Source organism: Notamacropus eugenii, chromosome 2, assembly GCF_028372415.1.
Source record: "Notamacropus eugenii isolate mMacEug1 chromosome 2, mMacEug1.pri_v2, whole genome shotgun sequence".
NCBI classification, from domain to species: domain Eukaryota; kingdom Metazoa; phylum Chordata; class Mammalia; order Diprotodontia; family Macropodidae; genus Notamacropus; species Notamacropus eugenii.
Genome location: NC_092873.1, coordinates 157,019,052 through 157,042,721, shown reverse-complemented (window position 1 = coordinate 157,042,721; position 23,670 = coordinate 157,019,052). Strand labels below are relative to the sequence as shown.

Sequence of the window (23,670 nt, the reverse complement as noted above, 5' to 3'; positions counted from 1 at the left end):
ATTGGTATGGGAAGTGGGGAAAGCTTTACAGAAGGGGTGGCATTTGAATTGGGGTTTAAGAACCAGTAACAATTCAGCATGTGAAGAAGGAGAAGGAGGGCATTCCAGACACAGGGACAATGCTCAAAGATGCACTGGAGTGGGGTTGGGGTCAAAGCATAGTCCAGTTCAGGTGGGACACCGAGTACTTACAAGGGAGTAACATGAAACAGTACTAGAAAGAGAAGATGCTTGCAAATTATTAAAACCTTTTTGCTGTTGCTTAGTAATTTTTCAGTCATGTTCAACTCTTCATGACCCCATTTGCGTCTTTGTGGCAAAGACACTGGAGTGGTTTGTCATTTCCTTCTCTAGCCCATTTTACAGATGAGGAAACTGCAGCAAACAGTGTTAAGTGACTTGTCCAGGGTCACACAGCTCGGGAAGAGAAATCTTTCTGACTACAGGTCCAGCAGGCTATTCACTGTGCCACCGAGCTATGCATTAAAGACTTTAGATGCCAGGAGAAAGAAAGTAAATGGGAGCTTTATACCAAAAATAATTTCATAAGTAAGCATTTATTATGTAACAGGAACTGTGCTAAGTGTTAGTGATGCAAGTACAACAAAAGGGCATTATTAAAGACTTTTGAAGAAAGGATTACATAGGCAAACCCTTGTGTGGGAACTCCCTCCAATGAGGCAGATTGCAACCCATGGTATATGGTTTATTCCATATGGTAACATTCAGACTTACTCTTGGTGCGGTGCTCCTGTTTTGGTCAGCAGGGTCAGTACAAAAAACATGAAAATCACGAAGACAGCAAGACCAACCCAAAATCCGATGACGATGGAATCTGCAAGATAGTGAATAAATGAATTAACATTTCATCTCAGCCTTTGAGTGGAAGAACAAGCATCATTAAAGGCAATGGAAAAAACACAAGAACACCTTGATTTTAGTCCTGATTCTGCCACTAACTAATTCAGGAGAAGTATCTCAAGCTCTCTGAGTTTTAATTTCCTCATATGTGATGTGGGGATAAAAAAAAAAAAAAAAAAGCCTAACCTGCCTTCCTCACAAGGGTTATTGTGAAAACACAATGAGATAACATTAGCAAAATGTTATACAAACATAATAAACTAAGCTATTAATGGTGCTTTGATGGACCAGTCCAAGTACTGTCTGGCTATGCCCAAAGCATGGAAAAGGAAAAATTTTAATAAAATTTTAAAAACCCCCACAATACCCAAACTCTTCACCATCCCACAGGTCATTTCCTTGGAATTAAATGGGTTGCTTGTGTGAGCTGGCTGAATATAAGACCATTAAATTCTCAATAACCACCATTAAATGTCTTTGGCTTTAGCCCTTAATGACCATTTTCCTGATTTACCAGTAGCATGGCATACTGGTCTAATAAGGAATCAATAACTATTTTATTTCCAGGCCTATCCCTGATTTACTATGATATTCTTGGAGGTCACATATTCTTGAAACCCAAGTTATAATTATATTTACCACTCCTCCTCTATCACCAAATGGCAGCCTTGGGGACAATAGAATCACAGAATTTGAGAGGTAGAAGAGATCTTAGGAGCCATCTGGTTCATACATGTTGGGTTGGCCTAGATAACACAATAATAGCTAACATTTATTTTATATAGCACTTTAAGGTTTGCCAAATGCTTTATCAATATTATCACATTTTATCCTCAAAACAACCCTGGGAAACAGAGACTATTCTTATTCCCAGACTGCAGATGAGGAAAACAGGTTAAATAACTTAAGATCAAAGGCCATATGGGAACTTGAGTGTTCTTGACTCTAGGTCCACCATGCGATCCACTGAGCTATCTAGCTACTTCTAATAAAACCTGATAAAATACCCAGCAAAGGTTACCCTCTAAAGAGAGGGAGCCCACCACCTCCTCACATTCCATCTTCTACATTCCATTTTTGAATAGTTCTAATTGTTTCAGAATTATTTTGGGTTTTTTTGGTTCGTTTATTTCTTCCCCCTTGATGTCAGGTCTCCTGACTCTGAACTCAAAATACTATGCCCTACTCCAGTGGGTCCAATACTATGGAATCCTACAGTTTGGAAAACAATATTTCAAGCTGAGGCAGTCATTCTGAGTGTGGCTATCTGAAAAATGAGTAAAAAAAGGCTTGGTTTTCAAAATAAAAGCAGTTGTGGTAGTGTGCCTTGAGGTCAAAAGGTGGCAACTGGACAGCAGTCTCTTGGCCAACCCCACCTTTGCGTCCTTTTTTTCTGCTCCTCATTTTAGCATAGGACTCCTCCTCCCTCTCAGCTTAGTCCCTTCCTTAAACCATCTGAAATGGAAGGAAGAGAAAATCAAGTGTCCAAGGAACCTCTGAGGAGCTACCTATAGCTGTCTTTCTCTTCGTTCCAAGTTCAGCTCACTCTCTGAATTGTTGTACCTCCTGACCTACAGCCTTGACCCTTCTCTCTCAACCAGTGCCTTCCTACTCCCTCTTTCCGTGCTCCTCTTTATGTTTTCTCTTTGTTTATTAGAATGTAATCTTGAAAATAGAAGTTTTCATGTATTTGTATCCCCAGTACTTTACATGGTAACTGACACAGTGCTTAAGAAATGTTCTGTCTATCTATCTATCTATCTATCTATCTATCTATCTATCTATCTATCTATCTATCTATCTATCTATCTATCTATCTATCTGTCTATCTGTCTGTCTGTCTGTCTGTCTGTCTGTCTGTCTGTGTGTCTGTCTGTCTGTCTGTCTGTCTGTCTGCCTGTCTGCCTGTCTGCCTGTCTACCTATTTACCTACCTTTCTGTTTATTTATCCATCTATCTACTTACCTATCTATTTATCTATCTGATTATCTACCTATCTATTTATCTGTCTACCTATTTATCTACCTATCTGTTTAATCTATCTATCCCTCTATCTACTTACCTATTTGTCTAATTATTTACATATCTACTTATTTATCTATCTACCTGTTTATCCATCTAACTACCTGTTTATCTATCTATCTACCTATTTATCTATCACTCTGTCTACCTATTTATCTATCTATCTATCTATCTATCTATCTATCTATCTATCTACCTATCTATCTATCTATTTTCTCCCCAATAGAACTGTTTGACTTAGGAGCCTTTGCCCAGTAGAGTCCAGGCTCACCTGTCCTCCACTTTAGAAGGCTATATGAATATGAATAAAATCTCTGTTAATCTTGAGCCCCCAGCTGGTAGTTCAAGCAATTAGACAAAGAATCTTTGTCTCCCTGGTGAATATATCACAATATAAATGCTCTTACTTCTCTCCTCAGTAAGTTTAACCATTCATCAGCTTCCACCTACCTGCATTTAACCCCAGAGGGCATATATACACCTCAATACAGTAAGGAAGAATTTCTTAACAACTATATTTTGCAGAAAAGTTTCTATAAAGTAAGTGGCAGAACAAAAATCAAGGAAACTCTTTTTTTAAAAAACTGATAAATAGATCTCTCCAGGAGAGGAAGAAATCAAAGACAGGAGAAGGAGAGAGGATTAATTCCAGTTTCTTCCCTCTGTTAATTACTTCCTATTTATTTCATGTGTGGGGAACGGGAGGGGGGGGGTAGTTGCTTTGTATGTATTTGTGTGCACATTATCTCTCCATTAGATTATAAGCTCCTTGAGGGCAAGGACTGTCTTTTGCCTCTTTTTGTATCCTCAGCACTTAGCACTGTGCCTGGCACATAGTAGGTCCTTAATAAATGCACATAGTAAGTACTTAATAAATGTTATTGATTATTAATTAATTGAGGTCATTTACTCTGTCTTCTCCTTTCTCCCATGGCAGTGCCTCTCTCTAGAGCTTCAGTGTCCATAAGATTGTTGTTTTGGTTGCTGTCGCTCATCCTTCATTTTCAAGAGGACCAGTGACTTTACAAGGTGACTTGAGCATGAAGTGGACTTAGGTGAGGCAGAGTTGGACAAAATGATCAGCCTCTCTCTTCCAGCATCATCAAAGTCCAGCAGCAAGACAAAAGTCAAGCGGAATGGCAAGGCCCAGGGTGCAACGTCCATGGCTCTGTCTACCAAATGCAGGGTGTGGCAATCCTCTACTGACAGCAGTGCTCCTGTTTCCTCTTTCTGTCCTTATCACCAACACCAAAACCTGCAGACCAATGGCCACTGATGGGAAGGTGAGTCCAAGAGCTCTTGCTTCCAACTTAATACATCATCCAAGGAAGCAAACCCTGTGGAGCCATGACCTGGTAACTCCTACTAGGCCCATAGTTACAACTACAGAAGACTCAGAAAGAAAATTTCTTGCCACCAAAGTCTTTGGCCTTGACAAATGGGGTTCAACATTAGAAGTGGATATTGTTTATCAGTAGAAATGATATTAAAGAATCTGTTTTACCATCTCCTTTAAGGCTGTTCCCTAAGAATCATGGGACCTTTCCATTTGATTTATAGCTGAGCCCTAATATATATTGTCTCCTTCATTAGAATGTGAGCTCTTTCAGATCAGGGATCGTTTCTGCTTTTCTCTTGTGTATCTCCAATGCTTACTTAGCGCAGTGTGTTGCATATAAGTGTCTAATAAATGCATTTTAATTCTTTCATTCACACTCTGCCTTGGGACAGCCCAGATTTCCTGGACCTCTCCATGTCCTGCCTTCACCTTGGTTCCTCACTTCTTGCCTCTCATGAGATTTTAGCAGGGTGGAAATTGGAGCCAGGAAGACCTAATAGACTTAGGACTCAAATCTAGGTCTCCCTGGATTCCTGTTGTGTAACTCTAAGCAACACCTCTAGGATTCCAGGCAATTCTCTAAGACTCTTAAGTGTCAGAGATAATATCAAACTATACTGGTGGAGCAAGTTTCCTCATCTGGGAACTCCCCAAACCAATCACATCACAAGTCTATAGGGAGAACATTTGTTTAACTGGGGTACCTGTCCATGTATTGATACATCTTAAGTGATCTAAGTTCCATTGTAGTCTGTGCCAACTAAAGCTTCAGGATGGGGGCGTGGCAGTCCCAACCCCAATCCTTATTCCTCTCCTTTAGGATAAAGGGGAGTACACGTGTATGGAGTGATCTGTGTATCCAAGGTCATGAATCCCAACAGAGCCTGAGACACCTCTAATAAATGTTATTTCACTTGCCCATTGACATTAGACTGGCTTTTCTTGAATTATTATTATTCACATAGAGCTTTAGGTTTTACAAAACCCTCTGCCTACATTATTTCATTTGTTCCTCACAACGTTGCGAGCTAAATGTTATGGGTATTATTATTCCCATTTTACAGATGAGGAAACTGAGGCTGAAAGCAGTATCCTGCTTAGGGTCACACAGCTGGTCATTTTTCACAGAAAACCTGTGATTGGGAAATTTTTCACCTATGAATTTACGTGGTCCAACCCTCATTCATGCACTTTGATTTTGTTCAGTCAGTTATCAATTAGCAATAAGCCAGGTGCTGTGTCAGGTAACAGTGATACAAAGACAAAAATGAAATCTTGCCTGCCTTTGAGGTATTTGCATTTTATTTGGGGGGACAATATGTACATAGTAAAATATGTATAAATTTCAGAGCATCTGGAGTAATCTAGCCCAATCCCTTCATTTTACAGATGAGGAAATTCTGTCCAGTGGAGTTGTGATTTGTCCAAGATCATGATAATGAATAGCTAGGCAAAAATTCTGTAGAATCAAAGCTTTTTTTTGAGTTCAGAGAGACCTCAGAGGACATCAAGTAAAACCTTGTCATTTTATAGATGAGGGAACTGAGACACAGAGACCAAGTAACTTGACTGCCCAGGGTCCCATACCTAGAGATTGTCTGATTTGGGATTTGAATCAAGGTCTAGAGACCTTCTCCATCATATCCCACTTCTTCTTGGGATTCAAAACCAATTGGTTCCCTGATTCCAAATACAATATCCTGTATAGATTTAAACTCAAGGTAATTTTAGGGGTTTTAGGCATTAGAAATTGCACGGATCAAGACAGACCTCTTGGAGAAGATAAAGCTTGAGCTAAGCTTTGAAAGAAGCTAGAGATTCTAGAAGGGAGCAGTGAGAAAAAGTGGGTTTCTGGCATGGGAGGAAGCCCGTGCAAAGCCATGAAGATGGGAGATGAATGTAATATCTGACAAACAGCCAATGAGTCAATTGGACTAGACAGTAGCATGTATGAAGGGGTGTAACATGTAATAAGACCAGATTGTAAAGGACTTTAAATACCACATAGAGAACATGTTGAGGAGAAAAGCATAAGGAGACTGGAAAGGTAGGAGGGAGCTGGATTATAAAGAGCTTACATCTATAAATACGAATGCTAAAACAGAGGAAGATATTAAGTGGAATGTTCAAATGACAACATGCCGTATTTCACTGAATTTTTCTATTAACAATTAACTCTCCAAACCCTTTTTTTGTTCTGTTTTATTTCAACCTCTGTTATTCAAAAAATACCCAATGATATCATATTGAACAAAATCCTTCTTCAATTAATACAAAGCTCCATGCAGGTATACAGCTAACCATAGAGAGTTCTGGCTTTGTTTGTTTCATTTGAATGAATCCCTTACATCAGTTTATCTTGAGATTTGTCTTAACCTCTTCCTCCAAAGTCAAATGCAGAAAAAAGATCCAGTGAATCAGAGAGTTCCAGTGAGTTGAGTTCTAATTAAGCCTAGTTTTATTGCCCCTAAAATGATGTGTACAAGTGCCTGAAGGGAAGTGGAGCAAACAGATTTAATGTGGAAGAGGGATTACCTTTGTTCTGCCCTGTATGGCACAAGGACCAATAGTGGAAATTACAAAGTTCAGTTCAATATAAGAAAGAATTCCTTCAAAATGGGAGCTGTCAGTGTCCTATAGCCAATTAGTAGCCGAGTCCTATCAGTTCTACCTCCATAGCTTATGTCCCTTTCTCTGCACTCCTATGACCAACACTGTTCAGGGCCTCATAACCCTTTGGGCTTTTTTTGGGGGGGGAAGTATTTTTTTTAAAACATTAACTTGATTTCCAAATGTATTCTTCTCCTTCCTAGAGAACCATCTCTTGTAACAAAAAAATTTTTTTTAATTTTTTTTTAAAGCAATGAAGCAAAACTAACCAACACATCAATTGAGTTGATGGTACATTCATAGTTCTACATCCATGGTCTCACAGCTCTACAAAGAAAGACGAGAAGTTAATATGCTTTTGTCTTCCTCAGTCTGCTGTTGTGTTGAGTCATTTCAGTTGAGTGCAACTCTTTGTGACCCCGTTATGTGGGGTTTTCTTGGCAAAGATGCCAGCGCAGTCTGCCATGTCCTTCTCTAGCTCATTTACAGATGCGGCACTAAGGCAAATAGGGTAAGTGACTTGCCCAGGGTCACACAGCTAGTGAGTGTCTGAGGCTAGACTTGAACTCAGGTCCTTGTGACTTCAGAGCCACCACTCTATTCACTGTGCCACCTAGCTGCCCTCTTCAGTCAGACCTCATCTTGATAATTATACAGCATTTTGTTTCATTTTCTTTCATTCCACATTTTCATTGTTTTGTCTTCATTTTCATTTTCCATTTACATTGTTATAGTCTTGTGTATATTGTTTTCTTAGTTCTACTTACTGCATTTTATATGAGTTGGTATAAATCTCCACATGCTTTTCTATACTCTTCATATGCATCATTTCCTAGAGCACAGTAATATTTCATTACATTCAGTATCTCCATTTGTTTATTCATTACCTAACTGGTGGACATCTACTTTGTTTCCAGTTAATTACTATTACAAAAAATAACACTGAATAATATTTGGGCATATATGGAACATTTCTTTCTGTCTTTGACCTCCCCGGAACATAGGCCTAGTCGTGGGATAGTTGGGTGAAAGAATATGGAAACTTTGTCATTTTCTTAGCATGATTCCAAACTGCTATCCAGAATGGCAGGACCAATTCACAGTCTCACCAACAGTATTATTAGAGTGCTTGGCTTTCCATTGCAAATATGGCTATTCTCATCTTATTTTTTTCTAAATTAATTTGTTTTCAGTTTTCAACAATCATTTCCATAAGTTTTACATTTTCTCCCCCTCTCCCCTTTCCCTCACTGAGACGGCATACAATCTTACACGGGCTCTAATCATACATTCTTATTAAACACATGTTCACATTAGTCATGTTGCACAGAAGAATTAAAATGAATGGGAGAAACCATGAGAAAAACAAAACATAACAAGAGAAAATAGTCTGCTTCATTCTGCCTTCCAACTCCATAGTTCTTTCTCTGGATGTGGATGGCATTTTGCATCATGAGTCCTTTGGAAATGCTTTAGGTCCTTGCATTGCTGTGAAGGGCTAAGTCTATTAGAAACAGTCCTCGCACACTGTGGTTGTTACTGTGTATAATGTTCTCCTTGTTCTGCTCACTTCACTCATCATCAGTTCATTTCAGTCTTTCCAGGTCTCTCTGAAGACTTCCTGTTCATCATTTCTTACAGCACGATAGTATTCCATTATATTCATATACCACAACTTGTTCAGCCATTCCTCAATTGATTTCAAATTCGTGGCCACCACAAAAACAGTTGTTATAAATATTTTTGCACACATGGGTCCTTTTCCCATTTTTATGATCTCTGGGATACAGCCCTAGAAGTGATATTGCTGGGTCAAAGGGTATGCACATTTTTATAGCCCTTTGGGCATAATTCAAAATTGCTCTCCAGAATAATTGGATCAGCTCACAGCACCACCAACAATGAATTAGTGTTCCAACTCTCCCACATCTTCTTTAACATTTATCATTTTCCTGTTTTGTCACATTAGCCAATCTGATAGGTGGGATGTGGTACCTCAGAGTTGTTTTGATTTGCATCTCTCTTGTCAATAGTGATTTAGAGCGTTTTTTCATATGACTATAGATAGCTTTAAATTTTTCCTCTGAAAACTGCCTGTTCGTATCCTTTGACTATTTATCAATTGGGGAATGGCATGTATTCTTATAAATTTGACTCAGTCCTCTATATATTTTAGAAATGACATCTTTATCACAGACACTAGTTGTAAAACTTCTTTCCCAGTTTTCTGCTTCCTTCCTAATTCTGGTTCATTTTCTCTTATTATTCCCAATTTATGGGCTATGAAGTGAAGATTCAGATTTATTTTGATTCTGATTTCTCTTATTTTTAGTGATTTGGAACAATCCTTCATATGGTTGTTAATATTATAATTATGTATTTAATAATAATGTATCTTTTAAGAATTATTTGTTCATATCCTTTGACTGCTTAACCATTGGGGAACAACTCTTCATCTTAAAAATTTGTTTTATTTTTCTATACATTTTGGATATCAGAAACATGAGGTGGCATAGTGAATAGAGAAATGGCCTTAGAGGTAGGAAGACTTGGTTGGGTTCAAGTTCTGAGTCTCATTGTGCTCAGGGCAACCTCTTAAGACTATAAGCTTCAAAGTAAGTGCCAACCTGCATTGGCAGAAGGAGTCCCTACTAGGATCTCCCCACACCAGTGAGATTACAAACCCAATTCCTATCTCTGTCAGACCCTTATGACAGGGATTTATTGCCAAAATGTTTTTCCCCCAATTGACAGCTGTGCCAGAGCTCTGTCCTAATTGGGCTGACTTGGTTTGGGCCAAAGCTTTGCTATTTCATGTAATCTAAGGGATCTCTTTTATCTTTTGTAAAACTGCCAAAATCATTTTTCCCAGATGTCGTTCTGGCCATGTCACTCCTTGCTCAAAAAGCTGTAAAACGTCATAAAAGCATCATTAGAGAACATGAGCAGCTCTTTACTCTTAGAGGGATGAATTGCCCCAGTCGTTAACGTGCCTCAACCAAAAACTTTTCAATATGTTTGTTCTATGTTCTCCATATATGTGCCCAGGACACATACTTTTTAATTTATGTGATTTTCATGCATGTGTCCCATGCATGTATGTTCCTGACAGGTTTGTTATGCATTCCCTTGGTCATATATTCCATATGTATGTGTGCTTCATGTATATTCTATGGTCATACATGCTATCTTCATATGTGCCTTCCCCTACTGTTAGTAGGGAAGGCTTGTGTGATAATGTTTCCTGAATGCATGATGGAGGTGAGGAAGGGAAAGAATTTCTTTGCCCTTTATTTGCCATACTGTTTGATTGAATATGTTGAGCTTTGAATAAATGTGTCCTCTTGCTGGGTATGAGTAAGCATATTGAATAGGAAGGCTGGAAGCTCTTGGAAGAACTATAAAGAACTGGTTAGAAGAACTATGTGTTGGAGTGAATGCTAACCCAATCCACAGAGGACCTCAAACCTAAAGTAGCTTTTATGAGGGTCCATAAGAGGAGGAGAAGAGATGCTACAAGGCAGAATAGCATGGTGAAAAGAACTCTGGACTGAGAGAGAGCTGAACGTGCATCTTAACTCTCCCACTGGCTACCTTGGCTATCTGTGCCAATCATTTCATTTCTTTGACCCTCAGTACATCAACCACAAAATAAGGGGAGCACAGCGTTACATAAGGCAGTCTTTAAAATTCACCAGCTAGGTGGCTCAGTGGATAGAGCACCAGGCCTGCAGTCAGGAAAATGAGTCTTCCTGAATTCAGATGCAGCCTCAGACACACATCAGCTGTGTGACCCTGCACAAGTCACTTAACCCTGTTTGCCTCAGTTTCCTCTTCTGTAAAATGAATTGGAAAAGAAAATACCAAGTCACTCTAGTATCTTTGCCAAGAAAGCCCCAAATGGGGATGACAAAGAGAAAAAAGACTGAACTACAAAATTCAGCCCTCAAATACTATGACATATCTCAGGCCTTCTTAAACTTTTTCCACTCACAATCCCTTCAGCATTTCTTAAACTGTGTGTTGAAACCCCATATGGGGCCACAGCCCACAATTTAAGAAACGTTGAGAGGTTTAACAGGGCAGATGGAAATAAGATTTTCCTAGGGAAGAAAAATGATCAGTCATTAAAGGGAACAGAGTTGGCATAGATAAATGATACCACTCGGCATAGAGAAGAATTCTGTACCCAGTGGGTGTTCAAGAAATATTGTTAATTAACTAAATCATGAAGAACCTTCTGAAATGATACATCCGAACCAGACTTAAGTCTGCAGTATATATGGCTTAATGCTTCTGCACTATTTCACAACTGTTCAGACGCTTTCTTGATCTCTTGTTTTTATCAGAGCTCTTTACCTTATTCCTACCAATCCATGGTTATTGTAGGATTTTTTGTTGGAGAAGAGGAGAGGAGTGTTGGACTCTGCTCAGTGCCCAGGGGCAGAGAGTGGTGAACACAACTTTTTTCTGGGCACCCTAGTTCACATTCCTACCCAAAGCACAGGTGCTACATCTAAGATTCTGAAACATGTCCTTAGCGTGATGGGAAGTCTTAGAATAATCACCCTACCAGGAATGGAGCTCTGGTATTCCTAATTTTCCATTTACTATGAACTCCCTAAAGCAACAAAAGAAGGAACCATGTGGATATGAGAGATCATTATATTCTCCCTAGGTTTAAAATGAGCTAATAATTGCAAGAGTATTACATTGAGATATACTAGAAGCTCTCTGGGGAAATCTCAGGATTTGAGATTCATGTTTGAGATTCAATGCTATGCAATAATATTTCTATCATTATTAAGCTCTGTTTGGATTGACAGCCAATTTCAATTTCTGTATTTGACATCATTATTTAATATAGCAGAGGCAGTGTGGCATAGAGGAAAAAGAGATAACCTCACAGTCAGGAAGACTTGGTTCAAATCCTACTTTTGACATACTCCAGCTGTATGACCTTGAACAAGTCACGTCACCTCTTGGTGTACCATGAAACTCTAAGTCTACAAGTAGCAGAGAAGCTGCTAATATGCAGTGATAGAGGGTGTTAATCAGGCATTTCCTATGCAAATGAAAACACAGGCCCAGTCTCCTCTACCACCAAAGCAACCAATTTGTCCTTACCAGCACTGTCACTAAATCCTTACATTCTCTTTTTTGACTTCATCTCCAAAAAAGTAAAATGAAAAACTAAAAAACTGGTGGTCACAAAATATCTGTATTTATTCCCTTTCAGTTCTCCCTTCCATCCCAAAGCCTTAATTCACCATTTATCATCTTTTATCTCTTTGTGTTTGTCCTTCATTCTCAAAGAGGACCATGCCATCAAGATGATGACATGGCTTTCACTAAACCAGTTAAATCAGCCACAAGCATTTATTAAGCATCTACTGTATGCTAGATACTGTTGGATAACAGAAATACAAAGGTAGAAATGAAGTTGTTCCGCCCTCAAAGAACACAACAGCTATTAGAGAAACAACAATGAACACTTCTAAGCAAGTACAAACTATATGGGAAATAACTCCAGGGAATCGCTAGTCTTTGGAAAGATCCAGGAAATCCTTATGTAGAAGGCAGCGTTTGATGTGAGCTTTGAAGGGACGTAAGGTGCTTAAGAGGGCAGCTAGATGGCACAATGCTAGGCCCAAAGACTCGGCTTCCCAAGTTCAGATCTGGACCTTAGACACTTACGAACTGTGAGGTCCTTGGGCAAGTCACTTAACCCTGTTTATTTAATGCTCCTACAGAATTTCACAATTATTCAGATGCTTTCTTTACATCTGTTTTTATCAGATAAAACACTTTATCAGATGCAACTGAGTTTCCTCATCTATAAAATGAGCTGGAGAAGGAAATGGAAAACAACTTCAGTGTTTGTCAGTAAAACCCCAAATGGCTTCATGAAGAGTTCAAAATGACTGACCAGCCACAACAAAGGTGGTTTAAGAAGTAGAGGGAAAGAAGGCGTATACTCCAGCCTCAGGGAAAAGACTACACAAAGATGGGAGATGGGAGTGTTACAGGTGGGGAACATCAAGGAAACCATTTAGCAGGAATAGAGGGTATATAAAGAATAGATAGTGATATGTAACAGGTCTGGAAAAGTAGAGTAGAGAAAGATTATAAAGGGTTTTTAAAGCCAAACAGGAGAGTTTACAACCCACAGGATGGCCATCCCACATGGTATTCTCACTCATAAAATGAATCACAGGCAAAGATACTAAAAGTAGAAGCAGAGAGCCAAGGGCACTGAATTCCCGGTTGGTAATACCTCTCCACAGAGGCATTACGGATCATTTAGCAAACCCCTTCATTTTATAAATAAAGAAACTAAGACCTAGCAAGGTCAAATGACTTTTCCAAGGTCACATAGCTAGTCTATGGAGGACCTAGGGATAGAAACCAAATCTCCTGACTCCTAGTTAAGTAAGCTGTTGGCTCCACTGTGTCTGGCACATAGTTGGTACTTAAAAAATGCTTGATGATTGACTGGCTATAGTATCTCATGTGAAATCATTATACAATGTCCTGGGCCATGGAACTCAGGTGAAGCCAGAAAGGTCAAGGATCATAAGGGAACTGGACTAAAGAATCCCTAAGACTTTTTCCAGCCTTAACAATTTATATATTTTGATTCTAAGGAAGCAAATAAAGTACTCACAGTGTTCCTGATAGGAGATCCAAATTGGTTTACCTTCTAATCAGCTTTGAAAATGAAATATTTTATCATGATTGCACAGTATAACTGGAGAGAATGAGGGGAATAGCCCTGAAGAATTCCAAGAGGAATGGATCATGAGAAAATCATTTTCCTTGACTCTAGCCTTCAACTGAGGGGAATGAAGAGACATAAATGAAAAAATGACAGCACCATAGTTTCAAATGCCCAATCATTCTGGGTTTTCTCTCTTTATTACTTATTACTTATTGATTTCTACTCTACTGGATTATAGTACTCCTTCAGATCCCCCTCCTTCCTCTCATAAACCCCAGACCAGACCCAGAATTTAATTATGTTTTACCTTTTTATATTTTTATTGTTTATTTTTCAAAACAGGGGAAAGGATTATAAGACTTTTCCTGACCCAGGTTATAAGCTTGAATGGCTAAGAAAATGGTATGGCATCCAAAGAAATAGGGAAGTTTTGGAGCTGGGGCAGGTTAGGATGTTAAAATGGTGGGTTCAGTTTGGGATGTGTGAGTTTGAGGTGCCATCCGAATATTCAAGTGTACATTTCCAGCGGCAATTGGATATAGGGTATAAGTATTTAGCCTGGACATGGAGTGACCTCTATAGAAGATAGAAATGAGGATCAAACCTTAAAATCTCTTTTTGATTATTCCCTCTCTATTATCTACGTTCAATCAATTCCCAAGACCAATTGGTTCTACTTTAATAATGTCTTGTATCTATCTGTTCCTTTCTTTCTAATCATACTACCAAAACTGTACTTCAATTAGTCAACTCTCTTCTAGACTATTGGAATAGTTTTCTAGCTGGTGTCTCTGCAAAAGGGCTCTTCCTTCTAATTTATCCTTCATAAAACTGCCAAAATCAGTATTCCTGTGCATAGATCAGACCATGTCATTCCCTCACTCCCTATTGGTCTACAGGATAAAATATTCAAGTGTCTCCACCATCTAGCTCCAGATTGCCTTTATAGAATTATTTTGTATTTCTTTCCTTGACATTACTGTATTCCAACCAAACTCCAATCCCCGATCTCATCTCACTCCCTCATCTCTGCCTATCGAACCCCTTCTCTTCCTTCAAAACCCAACTCAGGTGCCATCTCTTCTATGAAGCCTTCTATGATATCCTACCCCACCCCACACGCACACATTAATATTGCTGCAAATGATCTTTTTCCTCTAAATTTCTTAGAACATTTAATCTGCACCTCTCCTTTGCCTCGTTACATTTTAACTTGTCATACTTTTGTGCCTGTATTCATACAGTATCCTCTCCCCTCTCCCCCAGTGGCTTGGAAGTTCCTTAAAATCCCAGACCATCTGTTTTTCACACCCTCATTTTTTTTTGAAGGGAGAGGCAATCTGCACCTGTGATTTCATTACTGCCAGGAGTTCCCATTGAGGAAACTCCTTTCAACAGTACCGATAAGCAATTCCTTTGCAGTTTATAGGCTTAGAGAGTTGTCTGGTGACTATTAGAGGTGAAGAGACTTTCACTGGGCCACACAGCCAATACGTGTTCCAAACCAGGACTTCAACTCTCAGGTCTTCTTATTTACATGCAGCAAGATACATTCTAACCATGTACTTCCTAACCACTACAGCCATACTATCTCTCACTTAGAAATCAATAATCAATCAATCAATAAACATTTGCTAAGCATTTACCATGTGCCAGACATAGTGCTAAGCACTAGGGATACAAAAAGAGGCAAAAGACAGTTCCTACTCTCCAGGAGCTCATGATCTAATAAGGGAGACAACATGCAAAGAAATATATACAGAAGGCACTGGAATTGAGAGGTTGGGAGAACCTTCAATAGAAGATGGGATTGGGTTGTTGCTGCTGTCTTTCCTTCTTGAAAAAGACTCATGTTCTATCCATAGATGGGATTTTAGTTGAGACTGAAAAAAGTCCCAGGTAGAATCTAGTAATCAGCAGGAGGAAGGAGAACCATCCAAGTCTAGGAGAAAGCCAGAGAAAGTGCCTGGAGCTGAAAGGTAGAGAGCATTGTTTGTGGAACAACCACAAGGGCATCATCTGCCTCAGTTTCCTCATCTGTAAAATAAGGATAGTAATAGGACCTACCTCTCTGGGACATGGTGAAGATAGAATGAGATAATACTTTCAAAGTGCTTTACAAACCATTAAGCACTACATTAATGTTAGCTACCATTATTGTTAAAACTGGATGCTGAAGTATAGAGGGTGGTGTGTCATAGTGGATGGCGTTATGGACCTATAATCAGGAAAAACTGGGATCAAATTCCACTTGAGATACTTGATAACTGTGTGACTTTGGTCACTTATCTCTTGGCCTCAGTTCTTCATCTATAAAATGACTTCTAAGGTCCTTTCTTACTAAATCTGATGCTGTAAAACATAACCGCCCATGTTAGACTAAAGAAATAGGATGAGACATGTATCCCAAACAAAATCAGCACATTGACTTGTTTGGATGTACTATGTGTACTGTCACAAGGGAGATCACTCTGGGAGGTGGGGTTTGGGGAGCACAGGTTAGTCAGTAGTGATAGGAAAAAAAAAGATAATATTTTTAATGTACAGGAATAAACCAAAAATGTACAGTACAAAAATCAGTTTTGTTATCATCCTGCTAAATCACATATAACACATGCATATATATGTAAATGTATACATATATACACAATATATGTATACGTACAGTCACATAAAAATATACACACACAAATCTTAGTGTAGAGTCTTCAGATATAAACTCTGCATAACAGAAATTTAAAGTTACTTATGCAAGTCTCTTGTTATTTTTTGTATATGGAAATGCTTGTGTTTACTGACCATTGTTAAGTTGACAATAAAAAAAATTCAAAGTAGTTTGTGCAAATGAGACCTTACTCTCTGCTTTCGTCATCTCTGGAGTACATACATTTAGGCATTCTGGGTCAAACAGTACGGACAGCAGCTCTATTGTTACCCACTTTGTTGGGAATTTTTTATAACAATTCAGTGAGCAATTATGTACTTTTCTCTCCAAGCGTCCCCATCTAGAGGTCACCTATGAAAAATGAACCTTGGAAAGAATAAAGACTTTAAATTCCAGAATTAAGCCATCTACAAGAGGCAATGTCTCAACCAAAAAAAAAAAAACCTCACATATATACCTCAATTTATATACGTATATGTGTGTATAGTTGTTAGTCATTTGTCTTTGAAGATGACTGATGACATCACAAGTGGTCTTGACTTGTACATGAGTTGGATTTAAGTGAAGCAGAGTTATGCAAAGTCATCAACTTCACTGTCTCTTCCAGAGTCATGGAAGTCCAGTGACAAGACAAAAGGATGACTGGCAATGGCCCAGGGTACAGTGGAGGGCTTTGGCATCTTGGATGCTTCACCAAGCTCTAAGTGCTTCCCAGCACTTGCTTCAGCCACCTACATAGTCATTGGAATAAATTGTTGTCATCCACCCATTCTTCCAGGAGAAGGCTTCATATACTTGGGGTAGACATAGCCTTAATTCACCAACAGGTTTAAGGTCTGTCAGCTAGTCTCAACCTGGTTTAGCCTGTCTGCTTTACTGGGATGTGGCCATAGCTTCTTGGATTCACAGGTAAGAGTGAGAGGTGGATACCAGAGGTGGGTAAGCAGCTCTAAAAGGGGTTCCATTCACCAGAGTCCTCTCTGAGATATACATATACATGTGTATACGTGTGTGTACATATACACACATCATGTGTGCACATACATGTACGGACCTACACATATACATGTGCATGTATATGCACACATGTACATGTACATATATACAAATGTGTGTATAATGACTATCATAAACCAGCAGGCTCAGGTTTATCCTTGTATCCCTTCTTAGTCAAACAGGGAATTCTGAATTCTTCATTTTAGAGTTGGTGAGGTATGCATGATTATAGATTCAGAGATGAAAGCAGCCTTTTTTTTTTTTTTTTTACAAGGCAATTAGAGATTTAGTGACTTGCTCAGGGTCACAACCTTGAGGTAACTGGGATAACTGCCTTATTCTATAAATGAGAAAAATGATACTCAGATTTTTGAAGTCACTATTACTCACTGCATTGGGTCTTTCTTTCAAAGTTTTTTATAACTGTTGTCATTTCATTCAGTTACTTGTACCTTAGTAGTGAAGAAAGGATTTTAATGCAAGGCCCACTTCCACTATCCCCCACGACCTCATTTTGCCAGTAGCACCACTAGTTTCAGGGACAGATGCTTTGTTATTGAGGAAGTACTTTTCACTTAGGAAATTCAAATCGAAAATCTTCCTCCTACATAGGCACAACCTAAGGATTAGCTGCTAAATAGCCCCACTGGGTCAGGAAGAGAGCATTTAGAAATTACTGAAGAATACTATTTCCATCTGCCCTTTGCATTTCCTTCAGATTTCCCAGGGTATGTCATTATCCACTTCTCCAGGGACTGTGTAAGCCAGGCAGACCATGATGGTGCCCATCATCCCCACAGGGGTGCTCTTGGGGAAGGACTTTGTAAACCTTTACAGCACAGTATGAATGTGAATTTCAGCTGCAGCCAGCTGCATGCATCACCTCAGACATCTGAGTGGTTCTCATAGAAGAAACCAGGAAGGGTACAAGATGGTAATTATTTCTTTCTGTAGCCTGGGGGAGAAAGCTGCAGCCTGGGGGCCCCCTCCTCTACTGCCACAATTGTGTTTAATGAAACAAGGATAATGCTTCCTCTTGGCAGGCTAGGCTCATTTAGGACCAGACTGTGGAGTGGCTGTGTTTTCATTGGATGGCATTTCCATGCTGTGTGTTGGATCATTAATTGTTCCAATATCTCCTCTAACAATTCTTGGTTGTAGCACAGAGAAAGAAATCTCAGCTAGCCATTCTAATCACTGTTTTACACACACACACACACACACACACATACACACACACACACACACACACACACACACACTCCTCTCTCTCTGTCTCTGTCTCTCTGTCTCTCTCCCCCTCCCTCCCTCTCTCTCTCTTCCTCCCTCCCTCTCTCTGTCTCTCTCTGTCTCTGTCTCTCTGTCTCTCTCTCTCTCTGTTTCTTTCTCATTCATTCGTTCCCAGGCTCTTTTCTCTGCAGACAGAACCAGACACCTGGGCTGAGACAGTTCGTTATTATAGAACAGGCATACATTCTACACAAGAAGCAAAAATCCCTTCAGACCATGGGCCCAGAGTCAGTTTCTGTCTGGATTTTGCTGCCTAGCCTTCACACAACTGTGGGCTGGCTATCAGCTGACAAAAAACATCTGAATCAGGCAGGCTGCCAAATACAATGTTTTGCTTCTGAGTTAAGGCTGGACAAGAAGCACATAAAATTCTCTTCTTTGACTCTCTGTCTGATGAGGATGTCTCTTTATGCTCTAGAATTATCAGTACAGTGGAACGAACAATGGTTCTAATCAGAGGGCCTTGGGTCAAATCCCTTCACTGACACTATCACTGTGCCATGAGGCCTCATTTTCTTCAACAGAAAAGTGATGGTGTTGCAATAGATGGCTCTTGATACCATCCCAGTTCTAACTCTACAATCCTGTGATACCTGAAGGGATATCATCATTTTAACAGGTTTTCCATGCATGGTGGCAGTGCTGGACCCGAGTTCCTATCCTTCTGTCTCTAGTGTTTCATAGTTGTGTGGCCATGAACAAGCCACTAAAACTGTCTGAACTTCAGTTTCCTCATCTGTAAAATGGGGATTAAAAAACAGTGCTGTCAATAGATCTCACAGGGTTGTTATGAAGAAAGCATTTTGCAAACCTAAAGCACCATGCAAATTAGCATTAATAAGTTCCCCCTTTAAGGGATCATTCAACCAACAAGTGTTAATTAACAAGTGCTAATTAACAAGTGTTAATTAAGTGTCTCTAATATTCTGGACTCTGAAGATGAAAAGACAAAAAAAAATTCCCTGCCCTCAAGAAGCTTACACACTAGAAAATGCTTACAAAAAGCTTGGACTGGCTTGACATCTCCAATGCCCAGAGTAGACTAGGGTCCTCATGTTGTCCCAGAACACAGTGTTTTGTGTTTCATTGCAAAAATGTTTTTAAAGGACAAAATTTTAGATTTTATTTCTTAGATTTTTTTTAAAATTTGCTTAGGGGTTAGGTGGGTGGAAATGAAGGAAAGAGAAACCAAATTGTATAAAGGAATTCATTATTGGGCTTTTTCAAATAAAGAAGATCATGCATTTAATTTTAAACAACAACAAAACTAATTAAATATACATTTGTGATTATTTACACTTTAATAGATTTCCATTAGTAATAACATGTAATCAAAAATGTAGAGAGTAAATACATTCCCCATATTAGAAACGAAAAAAGAAGTCATTAAATACAAAAGAACATAAGCTATTTAACAAAGGGGAAGAGGAAGAAAAGGCATGAAAAATGCATTCAGGAAACAGTACATTTACAATAGAGAGCCCTCAAGCAAGACTTACATTTATGGGCTTTCAGGCCTTCAAATGAAACTGGTCCGATTTCATAATATTCGTATTCCCAAGTATAATCAGAACTGGATGAAGATGGCTGGGATGTTTTGTTGGAAATTAACCTCTGGGCAGACATCTCTAATCTGTGCAAATGAGTAAATGTAAATACAGAATCTGTTAAGTCACAGACAGTAGCAAAGCTATTCCAAGAAACTCTTTCTGTTTCTTGCCTAATTCAAAATGGTTATCCTTCTTAAATCCCCGGGGAGGTAATGATGCTATGCTAGGTACTCTACACAGGGAGTTATACAATGTCTCTGCTCTCTAAAAGCCAAAAACAACCCTTCAACAAACCAATATGTGGAGAGCACGTAGAACAAAGAATAATGTAAAGCAATAATAATAACTGAATGTGTAAATGGATAGTAAAATATGAATAATGTAAATAAGGCAAGCATATTTTTATCTTACATAAGACAAACAAAATGTGTGTTGTAGGGAGGCCAGAATTAAAAGTCAAGGATCTCAAGGGATATAATGGAGAAAAATGAAAAAATTAAAATGGTCTAGTATTACCAAATGTCAAACTTGGTTATAAAGTAACGATTATCAAAATTGTTAGATACACAACTAAATATAAAAAATGGGTAGAACAATTAAATACAACAAATATTTATCACTTATTATGTGCAAAACACTAGAGATACACGCGTTAAACTAACTATAGGTCCTCATTGCCAACGAGCCAACATTTTATTTATAGACTAGAAAAGCAAACCAAGAAATAAGTGAACACACACACACACACACACACACACACACACACCAGTGTTAGATAAATCCATTAACCAATTCTTGGGGGAAGACCTCCCCATTCATCAAGACCTTGGTGAAAGTGGAAAGCAGTTTAAAGGAAAATATGTTTATACTAGAATATTACACTGTTAAACTATAATGAGCACCAAACAAACAAATGTTCTAAATAAAAAAGGATCATATCTAAAAAAAAAAATTAGAGGAGCACAAAAGGTGGTTATCTTGCAAGTAAAATTCATAATTAAGCATTGTTCAGTTTGATTGAAGTATTGTTTTATTACTTATGGGTCAACAGGAACAGAACACTTTGGCACAGAGAGAAATACTGAAGAGACTTTTTTTAGCACAAGGCTAAATATTTTTATACATTTGGAAGAAAAAAAATCAAGCAAAGGTGTTAGACCAGATTCATAATGGTGTACACAGTCAGGAGACTAATGAATAAACAAAAATAGACAAAATACTGGAGACACACAAAATAGAATCACTGAGTTTCAATAGGAAAGGATAAATTGTTGAGATGTTCTGACAAAAGGTTAATTGTACCAAGCAGTACAAGTGCTTCTAGGATTCTATTAAGAAAAAAAAAGTCAGCTTTTCCATGGCAAAGTCCATTCACATTGCCTTAGGATACCAATATCTAATTTAATCCTAGCCTTTTGCAGTAATGCCAAACTTTTAGATTAAAGACAGAGAAAAAGTTACCATATGTACAAAAAATATTAATAGAAGCCATTTTTGTGGTAGCAAAAATTTGGGAATCAAAGTCAGTTTCCATCCGTTGGGGAAAGGTTGAACAAACTGTGGTATATGAATATAATGAAATAGTATTATGCTATTATGCTATTAGCTATGAAGAGTTTGGAGAGACATGGAAAGATCTGCATGAACTGACATAAACCAAAGAATACAGAACCAGGAGAATGACATATGTAATAGCTACAATAATGTAATGTAGTTAAAACACTAAAAGACTGCTCAAAGACAGTTAAAGGCAATGACTGAGATTGATTTCAGATGACAAGTAATGAAATGTACTTGCCTCATCTTGGAAGAGAAGTGGGGGACTAAAGGTGTTGAATACTACCAGCACTATAAGACATGGTCATTACAGGCAGCTCTAGTGGATAGAGCACAGGGAGTGAAGTGAGAAAGACCTCAGATCTGTCTTCAGTCACTCATAAATACTGTGGCCTTGGGCCAGTCACTTAAACTCTGTTTGCCTCAGTTTCCTCATCTGTAAAATAGGGCTTTGTAGCGCCAGTGCGATATTCACAGCACCAACAGCAGCCTTGAATGTCCTGGTGAAATTCTAAATCACAAAATACAATAGACTCTCCACAGGGAAGACAGAACCGAAACATTTATTCAAACACCAGAAAGCCAAATCCATCATAGTAACCAAGAAGTCTATACACATGATCAAGCCTTCCCACAAACACTCACAATCTCAGCTGACTGCTTCCTCTGTCCTTCCCAGCTCTTACTAGTCTGACCAACTTTCTCTCAGCTCTGCTCCTGCTCCATCTCTTCCTGCCTGTTCCACCCATTCAGCAAACTCCTCCCACCACTTGTGACTTAGGCTTCCATGTGATTTAAGCAGGTCACGTGGACCTATTAATGGATGAGAAAAATCTTCAAATTAAGCAGAAAATACCCCCAAAATCCAGTAACAATACTGTGTTCTAATGGCAACCTTACTCCCCAGGATTGTTGTCAAGATCAAATGATAAGATAATTGTAAATCACTTAGCACAGTGCCTAGCACATAGTAGGTGCTATGCTAGTTACTAGTTATAGTGTAGAATATAGTTACTAGTTAGTTACTAGTTAGTTACTACTATATCAGTTGGTTTTTTGCATCACTGATTTTCTTTGTGCAAAGGGACTAGGGCAGATATGAGAAAATGTGTATGTTATAAACAAAAGACATCAATAAAACTTAAGAAAGAAAATGAATAGACATTGTAAGTTCCATGGTGAAAGAAGCAATTAGTGCGGTAAAAGGGCTGAACTTGGAATAAGATCTGAGTTCAAACATTGCTCCACGATTATTAACTTATTAACTGTATGATCCTGGGAAAGTCACTTGACCCATCTCAGATTCAGTATCCTCATCTGTTAAGTGAGAATAGTAATAGCGTCTATCTCACAGGATTCTTGTAAGGACTACATGAAATAATATATGTATAATGCTTTGCAAACATTAAAATGCCAAATAAATGCCAGTTACTATTAGCAAGGTGATAGATTTCCAAGCAGTGATTCTAGCACTTAACTTGGAGACAAGGAGACAAGACTTCAAACCTTCCTCCTAGTGTTGTTGTGAGGGTAAAATGAGATAGCATATGTAAGATACTTTGCAAACCTGAAAATACTGTATGGATTCTAGCTATTATTATTGTTATTCAAAAAATATTATTGTTGAAAGAAGTCATGTCTTGAAATTGCTTACCTTGCTATTCGTAAGAAATAGTACTCAACTCTTCTACATTTTGAAAGCTTTCCAGACATTTCCTCTGGCAACTGTTACTCCTTTTGTACTACAATACTGTAACTTTTTTTAAGAGCATGAGTGAAGCACTTATAGCCAAAGATGTTAACCTGGACCAGTTTCCATTGGCACAGGGAACAATCATTGCTTCCATGGTCCCTTGCTTGTCACTTACAAAATGCCCTCTATACTGCCACTTCACCCCTTATGAGAGTCACCACACACTGCCCACTCTGTGTATCCAGAACAAGAGAAGAACACAGGTCTCCAATTTGGCTTGGAAATTTTCAGTAGGCTTTGAGCCCTGGTTGAAAAAGCAAGGTGAGTGTAGAAAGTAAGCAGAGTACAAAGCTGAGCATCTAGGAG

The 23,670-nt window shown here is 38.7% G+C and overlaps 1 protein-coding gene across 2 annotated transcripts in view; it reads right to left on the bottom strand.

The window, feature by feature from the left end:
• The window catches only part of MRAP2 (melanocortin 2 receptor accessory protein 2), a 65,927-nt gene that overhangs the window by 13,998 nt on the left and 28,259 nt on the right, over positions 1 to 23,670 (bottom strand). For both annotated transcript variants that reach the window (XM_072642725.1, XM_072642724.1), the window contains 2 exons: positions 20,004 to 20,137; positions 736 to 835 (listed from right to left, as the gene is read on the bottom strand). In XM_072642725.1, the coding sequence (XP_072498826.1) occupies positions 736 to 835; positions 20,004 to 20,130 (227 nt within the window). In that variant the 5' untranslated portion in view covers positions 20,131 to 20,137. The remainder of the gene's footprint in view (positions 1 to 735; positions 836 to 20,003; positions 20,138 to 23,670) is intronic.